This window comes from Bos mutus, chromosome 15 (assembly GCF_027580195.1).
Source record: "Bos mutus isolate GX-2022 chromosome 15, NWIPB_WYAK_1.1, whole genome shotgun sequence".
Classification (NCBI taxonomy): domain Eukaryota; kingdom Metazoa; phylum Chordata; class Mammalia; order Artiodactyla; family Bovidae; genus Bos; species Bos mutus.
Window position 1 is genome coordinate 59,202,329 of NC_091631.1, and position 14,895 is coordinate 59,217,223.

The 14,895-nt window shown below is 36.5% G+C and overlaps 1 protein-coding gene across 2 annotated transcripts in view; it reads left to right on the top strand.

Moving 5' to 3' along the window:
- Positions 1-14,895, top strand: part of ARHGAP20 (Rho GTPase activating protein 20) — a 221,081-nt gene that overhangs the window by 139,224 nt on the left and 66,962 nt on the right. The window contains exon 4 of one of the 2 annotated variants that reach the window (XM_070384244.1): positions 10,073-10,222. In XM_070384244.1, the coding sequence (XP_070240345.1) occupies positions 10,073-10,222 (150 nt within the window). Of the gene's footprint in view, positions 1-10,072; positions 10,223-14,895 lie in introns of those variants that run through there. The other variant, XM_070384245.1, reaches the window with a different exon arrangement.

Genomic DNA, 14,895 nt, shown 5'->3' on the forward strand with positions numbered 1-14,895 from the left:
GAAAACCAATGGGCTGATGAAGAAATCAGAAAGTGTCTTGAGATAAATAAAAATGGAAACAGAATGCTTCAGAATTTATGATATGCAGCAGAGTAGTTGTATGTAACTTCCCTGTAGCTCAAATGGTAAAGAACCTGCCTGCAATGCAGGAGTCCAGAGTTTGATCCCTGGTTTGGGAAGTTCCTCTGAAGAAAGGAATGGCAATCCACTCCAGTATTCTTGCCTGGAGAATCCCATGGACAGAGAAGCCTGTCGGGCCACAGTCCGTGGGGTTGCAAAGAGTCACACACGACTGAGTAACTAACACACAGAGTTGTATGGGGAGTTGACATCAGTACAGGCCTTCCTCAGGAAACAAGTAAAATCTCAAATAAACAACCTAACCTGTTTTGGGCTCCAAAATCACTGCAGATGCTGCAGTCCTTCGGGTTGCAAAGAGATAAACGGACTGAGCAACTGAACAGAACTGAACTGATACATAGTGTCAGGTCATCTGCAAATAGCGATAATTTTACTTCTTCATTTCCAACATGGATCCTTGTTATTTCTTTTATAATTGTGTGGCTAGGACTTCCAATACTATGTTAAATAGAAGTGGTTAGAGTGGGTGTCTTTGTCTTGTTACTGATTTAAAAGAAAAAGCTTTCAGCTTTTCAGAGTATTTATGGTGTTAGGTATTGGTCTGTCATAAATAGTATTTATTATGTTGAGATATGTTCTCTCCAGATATGGGGAAAACTTTGATGATTTTTTTTTTTTTTTTATCATACATTGATGCTGAATTTTGTCAAATGCTTCTTCATACAGAAGATACACTACTGAGGTGATCATGTGATTTCCATACTTTGTTAATGTGGTGTATTGCAATGATTTACTTGCCCATTTTGAACCTATTGAAGATGGATGATATGGCTGGATGGCATCACTGACTCGATGGACGTGAGTCTGAGTCAACTCCAGGAGTTGGTGATGGACAGGGAGGCCTGGCATGCTGTGATTCATGGGGTCGCAAAGAGTTGGACACGACTGAGCGACTGAACTGAACTGAAAGTGTCTATAGTGCTCAAAACAGTCTACAGATTTAATGTAGTCCCTGTCAAAATACACGTGACAATTTTAACAGAACCAAGCAAATAATCCTAAAATTGATACGGAATGACAAGAGATAACATAGCCAAAGCAGTCTTGAGAGGACAACATGATAGGGGTATCATGCTCCCTGTCAGACTAAACTTCAAAACAGTACAATACTATTGTGACTACTCTGTTACTCTGTATATAAACAGTGAGGAAAAGTGTTACTAGGAAAACCTGAGAGCAGGATATAAAAGAATGAAATTAGAATATTCCTTCACAACGTATATAAAAACAAACTCAAAATGGAATAAAGACCTTAGTGTAAGACTGGAAATCATAAAAATCTATAAAAAAAATTCTATAAAAAAACCATAAAAAAAGAAAATTCACAGAACACTCTTCGATGTAAATCATAGCAGTATTTTTTTGGAACTCTCTCCTCAGGCAAAAGAAACAAAAGCAAAAAAATAAACAAGTGGGACCTAATAAAACTTAAAAGCTTTTGCATAGCAAAGGAAGCCATTGACATAATAAAAAGATAATCTACTGAATGGAAGAAATTATTTGCAAGTGATATAACTGACAGGTTAATATCCAGATGAGGTAAATAACATCAGGAAAACAAACAACCCAATTATAAAATTGGAAGATTAACCAAATAAGAAAAAAATTCAAAAAAATAGTTCAAAAAGAATTCCAAAAAAAAGACATTTTTCCAAAGAAAACTTATAGATAGCCAATAGGCACTCAATATCACTAATTATTAGGGAAATGCAAATTAAAACCATGATGAGGTAGCAGCCCACATCTGTCAGAATAGCTGTCATCAGCAAGAACACAAATAACGAATGCTGCAGAGGATATGGAGAAAAGGGAACCGTTGTACACTGTTGGTAAGAATAAACTGGTGCTGACAGTAAGGAAACAGTATGAAGATTCCTCAGAGAAACTAGGACTTGAACTTCCATATGATCTAATAATTGCACACCTGGGTTTATATCCAAGGGAAATGAAAACACTCATATGAAAATATGTAATACATTGACCCCAATATTCATTAGCAGGTTTATTTACAATTGCCATGATATGGGATCTACCTAAGTGTTCATTCACAGATGAATGGAAAAAGAAGATGTGGTATGTATATACTGTGGAATGCTACTCAGCCATAAAAAAGAATGACATTTTCTCATTTGCAATAACATGAATGGACTTGGAGGGTATTGTGCTTACTGAAATAAATTAGATAAGGACAAATACTGTGTGTTATCACTTCCATGTGAAATCTAAAAAGTAAAATGGATATAACAAAACAGAAACAGACTCAAAGATACAAGAGAACTGATGACAACGTTGGTACCAACTATTATTTAAGAGGTACCAACTATTATTTAAGAAATAAATAAACTACAAGGATATATAGCACAGAGAATATTGTCAATGTTTTATAATAATTTAAAATGCGTACAGTCTATAAAAATGTTGAATCACTATTCTGTACCCATGAAACTAGTTTAATATTGTTAGTCAACTATAGTTCAATTAAAGAATAAGGCATGGGCTTGAGTAAATATTAATACTGCTTTTGCAAGCACTATATTTAATCTGAGCATTATTGATAATAATGGAGATCTCACATTTATTGGAAGCCTGTTAAGTATTTTTCTAGAAAATTTTACCCATATAACTGTTCTGTTGTATAGATAGTATTTTTCTCATTTACAGAAGCTGTTTCTTAAAGAAATTAAGTGACTTTCCCAAGATAACAAGATTAGTAATTAGTTGAGCCCACATTTGAATGTAGGTCTATCATATGTCAAACTCCATGCATTTAATCAATATGAATCGATCAAAATTTCATCCATGCTGTCTCTATAACTTACCTCTTTTTTTTATGGATGTTATACAAGATTCCTCAACCAGTTAGTGTTTGTTCTGTTTTGTTTTTTGCATCAGTCTTTCTCTTGTGATGAGTAAAAGGATCTAACTAATTACTCATCTAACTAATTAAGAAATGATATAGAATGTTTAATGAACTGTTGATCTTTTAAAACCATATGCAAAGATAATAAATGCAAAGCTGTTTCTGAATGTGTTTCCCTTAGGAAAAATTTATTGTGGTGGGAATATTTAACATTGAGATCTACCTTCTAAGCAAATTAAGGGTACAGTACAGTATTGTTCATAGGCACAGTGTTGCACAGCAGCATCTCTAGAATTTATTCATCTTGCATAAATGAAAATGTGTATTCATTAGTTAGCAGCTCCCCGCATTCCACCTTTCCCCAGCCCTTTGCCACCTATATTCCACTTAGGTTCTGTGAGTTTGACTCCCTTAGATACCTCATATAAGTAGAATCATTGTTCTTCTCTGATTGGCTTATTTTACTTAGCATCATGTCCTCTGGGTTCATCCATGTTGTTGCGTATGATAGGATTTCTTAAAGCTGAATGCTGTTCCACTGTATGTATGTGTCGGTGGACATTTAATTCATTTCCACATCTTGTCTATTGTAAATAGTGCTTCATTGAACGTGAAAGTGCTAATATCCCTTCTAGATCCTGATTTCAGTTCTTTGATAAATATACAGAAGTTGGATTGTTGAATTTTTAAGTACTGTCTACATTTGTTGGGGATATTAAAGAGTATGAGTGGTCTAAGTTAATTTTGTGAGGGCGTGAACTCTTTCTCCTTGACATAAAGAAAACGTATATTTGAGGAGATAATCATTACTGTTGAATACTGAATCATTACTGTTGAATACTGACATCAATATAGGATCACTGACTTGATGGGCATAAATTTAAGCAAACTGCAGGAGACAGAGGAGGATAAAGAAGCCTGGTGTGCTGCAGTCCATGGGGTTGCAAAGAGGTGGACTTGACTTAGCGATTGAACAACAAATAAAAGCTGCCATCTTGCAAAACTTTTACCACAATTTTTCAGGAAATTGCTGATTTATACATGTATATATATATATATATGTATATCAAACATTTTAATATACTGACAGATCCTTCTTAATATGAGATAATTTATTCTTTCTGAAATAGCAACCAAGAAGTAGTTCCCTGATACACTAAACCTATGTCCTCCCTATCACTTCTCACCCCTGTACGCAGGATTGAGTTGAACCCTGAATCAATTACTTTTTGGAATAAACTAGGTTATTTATTTATTTATTACTCAGTTATAAATAACTGAGTTATTTAGTACTTAATCATATACTTAGTGAACAGATCCACTACCTTATGTTCAGTATTGCCTCAGCTTATCTTCAGACTCCATTTGGAAAGTGCTTTCAGTCCTTAAGTTGATGCTATAGAAATAAACTCAGGGGGGATAAGTAGTTGGCCAACTGCCACATATTTATTTAGTCAAAATAAGTGGATTTTAGTGAGTACAATAATACAGGATGATTTAAAAGTCTTTCTTTGGATAAGGTATTTTATTTACTCCATTTCATGCAGAATGTTGACAATGTTTGCCTAAAATTGTTTTGAGTTTATTGTCATTCTTTTCCATATTGAATTAAAACAACTATTAATATTAAAGCTGGATGCAACCTTAAGGACCACTTTTGATATTCATTAGAAAGGTAAATTAAAATTTATTTTCCTATAGAATTGTGTCTTTACATTTTTTAAAACAATGTTTGAGCATCACTGTATTTAGAAAGAAGCTGATATATCCCCTGTGTTAATATCCTTACAGCACCTATTTGGAATATACAAAAAAGGAAATAAAAGGGCTTCCCAGGTGGCACAGTGGTAAAGAACCCACCTGCCAATGCAGGAGACACAAGAGACACGTGTTTGATCCCTGAGTTGGGAAGATCCCCTGCAGAAGGAAATGGCAACTAGCTCCAGTATTCTTGCCGCAGAAATTCCAGAGACAGAGAAGCCTAATGGGTTACAGTCCATGGGGTCACAATAAGTCAGGCACAACTGAGCATACACAAGGAAATGGAAGTAGTTATTTCATACTCTCTTAAACCATCACTATTCTCATATTCTATTTCCTGAAAGAAATATGGAAGTAATGATGAATTCTCTGTAGGTCAAAAAGATGAGGAGAAAAAAAGTTCCAATTATTAATTCATTACTAATAGGATTACCATCAGATACTTATGGAATATAACATGTTCTCTACCCCAAAATGTATTTACTAGAACATCTCCATCTTGGAATAGAGTGAAATCTAGAATTCATACTTTTAAATTTCTATTGGAATAATCTAATACTATTAAAAATTGAAGTGAAAAATCTGAAGAAACACACTGTGACCCTAAGGTTCTCCATCTGAATATAAATTGAAATGCTAGTTTTAAATATTTTTAAACTAGTACCTCTAGCTTTATGGACATAAATGTTCATGAGATTTGTCCCCAAGTCCATAAAAAAAGAGTCCCCATCAGAAAGCCTTGTAGGTAAGGAGATTTAGAAGAGTAAGTTTTAAAATTTAGGTCATACCTGAATGGTCTAGTGGTTTTCCCTACTTTCTTCAATTTAAGTCTGAATTTGGCAATAAGGAGTTCATGATCTGAGCAACAGTCAGCTCCCAGTCTTGTTTTTGCTAACTGTATAGAGCTTCTCCATCTTTGGCTGCAAAGACTATAGTCAGTCTGATATAGGTATTGACCATCTAGTGATGTCCATGGGTAGAGTTGTCTCTTGTGTTGTTGGAAGAGATTGTTTGCTATGACCAATGTGTTCTCTTGGCAAAATTCTGTTAGCCTCTGCCCTGCTTCATTTTGTACTCCAAGGCCAAATTTGCCTGTTACTCCAGGTATCTCTTGACTTCCTACTTTTGCATTCCAGTCCCCTATAACAAAAAGGATATCTTTTGGGTGTTAGTTCTAGAAGTTCTTGTAGATCTTCATAAAAATGTTCAACTTCAGCTTCTTCAGCGTTACTGGTCAAGACATAGACTTGGATTACTGTGATATTGAATGGTTTGCCTTGGAAACGAACAGAGATCATTCTGTCGTTTTGGAGATTACACCCAAGTACTGCTTTTCAGACTCTTTTGTTGACTATGTGCCTACTCCATTTCTTTCAAGGGATTTGACCTAAATCCAATTCCTTATGATTATACAGTGTAAGTGACAAATAGAATCAAGGGTTTATATCTGATAGACAGAGTTCCTGAAGAACTATGGACAGAGGTTCATGACATTGTACAGGAGGCAGTGATCAAGACCATTCCAAAGAAAAAGAAATGCAAAAGGCAAAACGGTTGTCTGAGGAGGCCTTACAAATAGCTGAGAAAAGAAGAGAAGCTAAAGGCAAAGGAGAAAAGGAAAGATATACCCATTTGAATGCAGAGTTCCAAAGAATAACAAGGAGAGATAAGAAAGCCTTCCTCAGTAATCAGTGCAAAGAAATAGAGGAAAACAATAGAATGGGAAAGACTAGAGATCTCTTCAAGAAAATCAGAGATACCAAGGGAACATTTCATTAAAGATGGGAACAATAAAGGACAGAAATGGTATGGACCTAACAGAAGCAAAAGATATTAAGAAGAGTGACAAGAATACACAGAAGAACTATACAAAAAAGATCTTCATGACCCAGATAACCACGATGGTGTGATCATGCATCTAGAGCCAGACATCCTGGAATAAGAAGTCAAGTGGGCCTTAGGAAGCATCACTATGAACAAAGTTAGTGGAGGTGATGAAATTCCACTTGAGCTATTTCAAATCCTAAAAGATGATGCTGTGAAAGTGCTGCACTCAATATGCCAGCAAATTTGGAAAACTCAGCAGTGCCCACAGGATTGGAAAAGGTCAATCTTCATTCTAATCCCAAAGAAAGGCAATGCCAAAGAACGTTCAAAGTACCGCACAATTGCACTAATCTCACTCACTAGCAAAGTAATGCTCAAAATTCTCCAAGCCAGGCTTTAACAGTATGTGAACCATGAACTTCCAGGTGTTCAAGCTGAATTTAGAAAAGGCAGGGGAGCCAGAGATCAAATTGTCAATATCAATTGGATCATTGAAAAAGCAACAGAGTTCCAGAAAAACCACTACATCTACTTCTGCTTTATTGACTACGCCAAAGCCTTTGATCACAACAAACTGTGGAAAATTCTTGAAGACATGGGAATACCAGACCACCTTACCTGCCTCCTGAGAAATCTGTATGCAGGTCAAGAAGCAATAGTTAGAACTGGACATGGAACAACACCCTGGTTCAAAATTGGGAAAGGAGTATGTCAGGCTGCATGTTGTCACTGTGCTTATTTAACTTATATGCAGCGTACATCATAAGAAATGCTGGGCTGGATGAATCACAAGCTGGAATCAAGATTGCCAGGAGAAATATCAGTAACCTCAGATATGCAGATGACACCACCCTTATGGCAGAAAGTGAAGAAGAACTAAATAGCCTCTTGATGAAAAGTTACAGAGGAGAGTGAAAAAGTTGGCCTAAAGCTCAACATTCAGAAAACTAACATCATGGCCACTGGTTCAGTCACTTCATGGCATGTAGATGGGGAAACAATGGAAACAGTGACAGAATTTATTTTCTTTGGCTCCAAAATCACTGCAGATGGTGAAGGCAGCCATGAAATTAAAAGACGTTTGCTCCAAGAAAAGCTATGACCAACCTAGACAGCCTGTTATAAATCAGAGACATTACTTTGCCAACAAAGGTCCATCCAGTCAAAGCTATGGTTTTCCTAGTAGTCACGTATGGATGTGAGAGTTGGGCTCTGAAGAAAGCTGAGTGCCAAAGAATTGATGCTTTTGAACTGTGGTGTTGGAGAAGACTCTTGAGAGTCCCTTGGACAGCAAGGAGATCCAACCAGTCTATCCTAAAGGAAATCAGTCCTGAATATTCATTGGAAGCACTGATGCTGAAGCTGAAACCCTAATACTTTGGCCCCCTGATGCGAAGAACTGACTCAGTGGAAAAGACCCTCACGCTGGGAAATATTGAAGGTGGGAGGAGAAGGGGATGAGAGAGGATGAAGTGGTTGGGTGGCATCACTGACTCGATGGGCATGAGTCTGAGTAAGCTCCGGTAGTTGGTGATAGACAGGGAAGCCTGGCTTGCTGCAGTCCATGGGGTCGCAGAGTTAAACAGGACTGAGTGACTGAACTCACCTGGAGGTTTAAGATAATAAAGCTGAAGAAAACTTCATGGAGACACAGACCCCTCCAGGTGCTTTGTAAGAATGGCCATGTCCACAGGACTTTTTATAGATACATAATGGTTATGAGCATAAGTAAGCTCAAGAGTCAACCCTGCTCAGGTTCAAATTCTAGCTCTGCTAGTTAATCTGTTGGACTTTTGGCAAATTACTTAATCTCCCTGTGACAACATTTTCTTGTCTATAAAAAAACTGTTTCAGGATTAAACCAATATGTGTAACGTGTTAACAATTACCGGTAAATGATAAGTTCTCAATATATATTGACCATTAGAATGCAAGTGTTTTTTACACTTTAGATAGCTCCTTGTTTTTTTGTATTAATATAAGGGAGTAGGCAGTCTTGACAGTTTATTGATCTAGGGAAGGCATTATTGGAATGCCGTTTTTCCAGATGAATAGATATACAAGTTCCCACATGGTATCTGACGTTTCTAATATAAAGAGAGGCCTGCATTTAAAAAAACAAACTCAAAATGTATGAAGGCGGATACAGAAACATACTGTTCCTCCCAAAAGATTCATAGTTTCAATTTTATATTACCTTAAATAGCTGCCATCAAGAAGTAAGATTTTTAAGAGAAAAAGTAAGATTTTACTTTAAAAAAAATCTAATGATTTATAGCAATAGGGTGGAAAACATTGAAATAAAGAATGAAGCCAGTATGCCACAAGGCACTTTTCTATTATATTTACATTGTTTGCCTTATGTGTGAAGTATAGATGAGGCTCTGAATCGAGATTGTCATTCATGTAAAGGATCCTAAAACATTGTTTCAGTTTATAAATTCTACTGAAGAATTTTAGCTTTAAATATTCCATGAGGAGTTTTAGGAATATGAAGTATCTTTGATTTTCATTTTAGCTTTTAGTGTTTCCATAATTGGTTCTGAATGGTAGAAAGTACTGAGGTTTCCTAAGGCATTCTCTTCATCCTTAACCAGTGCCTTCTATCTGTTTAAGTTTCAGGTCCATTATAAGCATTAAACCTGTAAAGTAGGTCAAGAGAATGATGGTTTCAATACCAGGGTTGTAAGGAGGATTAGATAGAAATTCAAAAAGCAATTTTATTGCCAACTTAAAAGTAGATCATTTTCTGGGTATCCAGAGATAAATATCAATTATATCAACTCTACTTTAAGTATAATACTTCCTGGCCTCTTTTTTTCCAGTTTAGGGTCTATTTTTAGGCTATAGTTTTTTTTCAGTTTTAGCCACAATATAAGGGAAGTGGTAAGAAAAAAATCTTTAAAAAGGAAATTTAAAATAATCTTTGCTTGTAAAGACTAAAAAGTCATACAACCACTCAGTTGGAAATGCATTGTAAATTTCTCTAATTCCTGGTTATATTTTTAGTGCATATAAGGTGGAAATTTTATAAATATTTTAATAAAGAATGTTTATGTTCAGTTTTACCCAGCCATTTATATATTTTTGGAAATAAATAAGTTATAAGTAATAAATGAATTAACTTTTTATAACAGCAATAAGTTTAAAATTGGGTTTTTGATCCAAATGCAATGTTCAACATATAGAAAATAAAATTGCCAGTTTATGGCTATTTGCTGCCATAAATGCAAGCATTAGGACCAATATGTCAAATGTTTCAAAGGCCTTTTTAGGCTAAAGTAACCGAACATGTTACAATTCACTGAAGGTAAAAACAATGAATAAGACATTCTTTGCCCATGATTAGTAAAACTGTCTTCTTATCACAAGTACAGAAGTTCTCATAAAACAAATTTATGAGAAATTTGAAACAAAGTAACAAATTTATGAAAAATAAGAAACAAATTAATAAGAAATCCTATCTGGTTTTTCTCTTTCTAGATATAACAATAACTTTAAGATAAAAAATAAAATAAAATTAAGTGACATGTGGACAGCAAGCTGTGTGGATGAAGTGGGAGAAGGCAACACCAATGCCATGAAATCCTTTGTCTTGGGCTGGCCCACAGTGAACTTCGTGGCCACTTTCAGGTGAGAACCATAGCTTGTCTTATATTATTCACTTGGGATTGCTACCATGAAATACAATCAGCTATGTAATTTCTAGAATGGAGAGGAAAAAAAGATAATTCAGTTTTGTTCCCATAATTTTTTTTTTGTTCCCATAATTTTTTAAAGAAAAATATTTTATTCTGATTGATCTATTCTGTTTTGTAGAGAAGTTCATTTGTATTCTAAAGCCAATAACTCATCTTTTGGCACACCTTCAATAAATACACCTGTATACTTTGTTTCCCCCAAAGAGTGTTTTATTAAAAGATATGAAAGGTAATGGTAAATATTGAGAACTCTTGAAAGCATTTACCTTGGTTTGAGCTGTGACTTTTTAAAGGGGCTACTTAAACACCTCGAACACCATGGACGAGGAATAGAGTAATCAGAGTTCTAGGACCTCCCTCTCCAGTATTCCCTTCCCTCATGTTCAGGCACTGTTTTATATATTGAGTTTTCAAGTTAGCTTTTTAAACCACTGAAACAGACGTTTTACTGAAACAAATTCCATAAAAGACTCCGATTAAGCTTGAATAACTGGTTTATACTCCCAGATTTTCTTTAAAAATAGTTTATGATTATAGACATAAATTTAATGTCATGAAATAATGTGGTTCCTAACTGTACATCATGTTCTAACTTGGTATCTACAGAGGTGTGACAATAAAAACCAGATTTATGAATTCAAGGAAGGAAAGTCAGTTTCCTAAGACTTATTCCTTGGCTGGGATGGAGTTGGAGAATGTATGAAGAGAGAATCTTTGTGCTCTTATCTGAACAGGCTAAACTGACACTTTTCTGTTCAGAATGAGCATATGAAAACTCAGACTTATGGTTTTGAACAATTGCATGTTCAGTATTTGTTTTACACTTAAAAGAGCTGGTTTTTATTTCAAGCACACAATTTTCTTTCTACTTCCTCATTACCATCCAACTCCTCAGGCATCATTTTAAAACCAAATAAGTACTTTTTTGGAGCTGTTAATCTTCTAATAAAGGAAAGGCATGCCATTAAATTCTATTATGCACTATTGACCTACCACAGGATTTTAAGAATTTATTTAGAAGAAACATACATTTGTATCATTCTCCATGTGTCTTCTTTTTCATGACAAGCTTCTCTAAATATTGTCATTTCATATTGTTTAATCTCCCTGGTGTTTACAGCTGAAAGGAAGGGATTTCAAGTGAAGGGTGAGACTACATTATGTCTTTAAATAAGGAGTTTCCATAAAACTTTTTTAAGTAGAAGGGAAAATATAGAATAATTTATAAAATAATTCCTCAAAAAGTATAGTACTTTAACTGAATGACTAAGTTAACATCCCTGGTGATGTCATGTGGACATCATCTATGCTTTGATAGTGTGATGAGAAGCTACTGTGGTATTTGTCTCCAATACCCATAGACCCAGTCTAATCACAAGAAAAATATCAGATAAGCCCAAATTGAGGAATGTTCTATAGAGTTACCTGACCAGTAAGCCTCAAAATTGTCACAATCAAAAAAAAAAAAAAAAAAACATGAAAAGGCCCAGAAAAGGTCACTAAGGAGACATGATATCTAAATCTACTACGTGGTATCCTACAATAGAAAATAGGAAAAGGACATTAATGGAAACACTGGTGAAATCTGAAGTCAGTAGTGTAGTTAATGGTAATGTACCAATATTGGTTTCCTAGTTTGATGGATGTGCCTTGATAATGTGAGAGGATAACATTAGAAGAAACAAAAACTGGGTGTGAGGTATACAGGGATTCTCTGTACTATCTTTGCAACTTTCCTGAAAATCTAAACCTATCTTGAAATTAAAAGATTACTCTTTAAAAAAAAAAAAAAAGTAGTGTGGAAGAGTTCAGACTCTGGTATGGCAGAGTGAGGTCTTAACACACGGACAACTCTACAGATAACAACTGTAAACTGAACAAAACACAAACAACAACCTCCTGAAGGTTCTGGAAAGTGAACAAAATGTTGGCAGATTTGGGAGAAGAATTGAAACGGAACAAGGCATCAGCACTGCATGAGTTTCCTGCTTTTAAGGCATCAGCCTGAGGGCAGGCTGCAGTCAAATCGTGGTACAGGGCATCTAAACTGACAAAACCTCAGGCATTCTGGGCTGAAACACCGAAGTATAGAGTTTGGGTCAGCCACAGCTGCAGGAACTTGAGGGAGGAAATCTCAGAAAGAAGAGTATCAGAGAAAGGAAGCTCCAGATTTTCTGTTTAGACTCTGCCCAGCTGAATGCTGAACCACACATGCATGGAACAGACTTAAAGCAGCTTCAAGCTAAGGCTGAAAGACTTGCACTGAGTTTCTGCTGAACACAGGAGAGGTGGGATATTCAGCTTGAATCTAATAAAATGAGTTGTCTGTTAAAACATCAACATTATTTTGCAAATATAACAAAACTCATAGTCTCCAGAATAAGATATTTATAATGTCTAGAGTGTTATCTGAAGTTTTTTAATCTATGAAGTATCTAGAAAGGAAAAAGATAATAAATAGAAGCCAATCATGAGATAATCTATTAGTTAGAATTTCTATAAAAGAACTTACAAGCAACTCTTAAAACTATGCTCAGTAGGTAAAAGAAGAACCCAATTGAAATGAGTGAAAAGATAGGAAATCTTAGCAGAGACATAGAAAATATTTTTCAAAAGCCAAATGAAAATTCTAGAACTAAAAATTATAATATCTTAAATTTTAAAAAAATTCTCTGTGGCTTTAGTTGCAAAATGGAAATGAAAGAAAAATAAGTCAGTGAATTTGAAAGTATATCAACAGAGATTATCCAATCTGAGAAAGAGAGGAAAAAAGATTTTTTAATCAAAAATGCATCACAGACTTGGAGGAAAACCAAAATGTATAATATACATGTAATGGGAATTCCGGAAAGAAGAGAGAGAAGGAATGTGGCAGAACAAATATTTTAGAAATAGTGATTTAAAAATCTCCCAAATTTGGTGAAAGACATATATGTACAGATCCAGTGAGCTCTGTGAACCCTAAATGAGAGTAGTATGAATAAAACTTCACCTATTTATTTATAGACAAACTGCTATAAACTAAATATAAGAGAAAATCATGAAAGCAGCCAGAAAAAAAACAAGACATTGCATACAGTGGAACAACAGTTTGCATCACTGTGGTTTTCCCATCAGAAATTATGGCTGTTTCAGAGATCACCGAAATAGCATCTTTAGAGTGTTTAAAGACTCAAGATTGATCAAAGTGGCAGAGTAGGAGGATGTAGAACTTGCCTTCCCCCATGTAGATTATTCCACATCTACATGTGGAATGATTCTCACTGAAAACTGGCAGAAAGACTCCTGTACAACCAAGGCTGTAAGAAAGATCCACACGTAATCAGGAAGAAAAAAAAAGTGATCAGGCTGGGAGCTTGCCACCAGGAGTATCCTCAGAGGAAAAGGGAGATTACACGGGCAGAGACCTGCCCTGGGGAATGAGCAGTTCAAACCACAGATTGGGCATCCCACTCCTGGCATCCTACACAGGGAAGACCAGCCCTCTTGGCTCATTGGAGAACTGCTGGAACTAACAAGAAGGCTGTGGGAAACCTGGACTCTGCTTGCATGCATGTACACACTCCTTCATACACAGAAACGCACATACACACTCATAAGCTGGCTTGCCCCTGAGGCAGAGTGGAGAAGTCTGATAGAGGATTGCTCTAGGGGCTGCTCGTTTTCCCTAAGCACTTCAGTGGTGCATGATTTGGGCCTGGTGGAGAAATGCTCAAGCCCTGCTTCCTCCAGTTGCAACTCCCCACTGGACCAAGAGCTGCCGTGACTAGGAACAGAACTTGGGCCACCAAAGGTGACTTGGTCCTGAGGTGATGTTTGGGTGGGTAGCAGTGGCCATCGTTGGTGCTTACTTAAGGAGTACATCAGAGGCAGACCAGAACTCTGATGACGCCTGATTCATTACAGCTCATGCCACAATATATGGAGAGTTCACACAAACCCTGCCTGTCCTGCAGTACAGGACATGACGGTGGAGGCAGCAGAGGAGGGAGAAGGACAAAGGGGATGCAGACCCACAGCTGCCTATGAGTAGAGTAAGGGAAACAATTGCAGGTTCTTGCACAGTCAGCAGATTAGAGACAGCTCAGATGTCTGTCTGAGGCTGACATGAACCAAGAACCCACACGAGCCCCACCTTGCATCAGCACGGCCCCACTCTGCAACAAAGGTTTCAGTACTTAGAGAAATGAAAGCACACGCTTACAGGAACAGAGCCAGCTGAGGCCTGAATCTCAGGGCTTCTGCTGCAGCAATTTGAGAGCCATTGAAGAGAGAGGAAGTCCTGCCTCACAAGTAGCTTCAGCTCTAACCTATCCATTTCCAGCCACATCCACCCCCAAGGCTATTGCTGCTGGCATACACTGAGGAAACGTCTGACTTTCATCTACATCAGATCCAGCTCTGCCACCAATGGCACTGGGCACACACAGTCTGTATAGGGATGCTCCCACCTAAGTACACCATTTCAAGAATGGAATAGGTGAGTGTTTCACCAAAATACACAGAGGCCGAAAATGTTAAGCATCATGAAAAAGGCAGAGGAACTGGTTTCAGTTGAAGAAGTAAGAGAAAAACCGAGAGAAATATGTAATAAACTGTTTATCA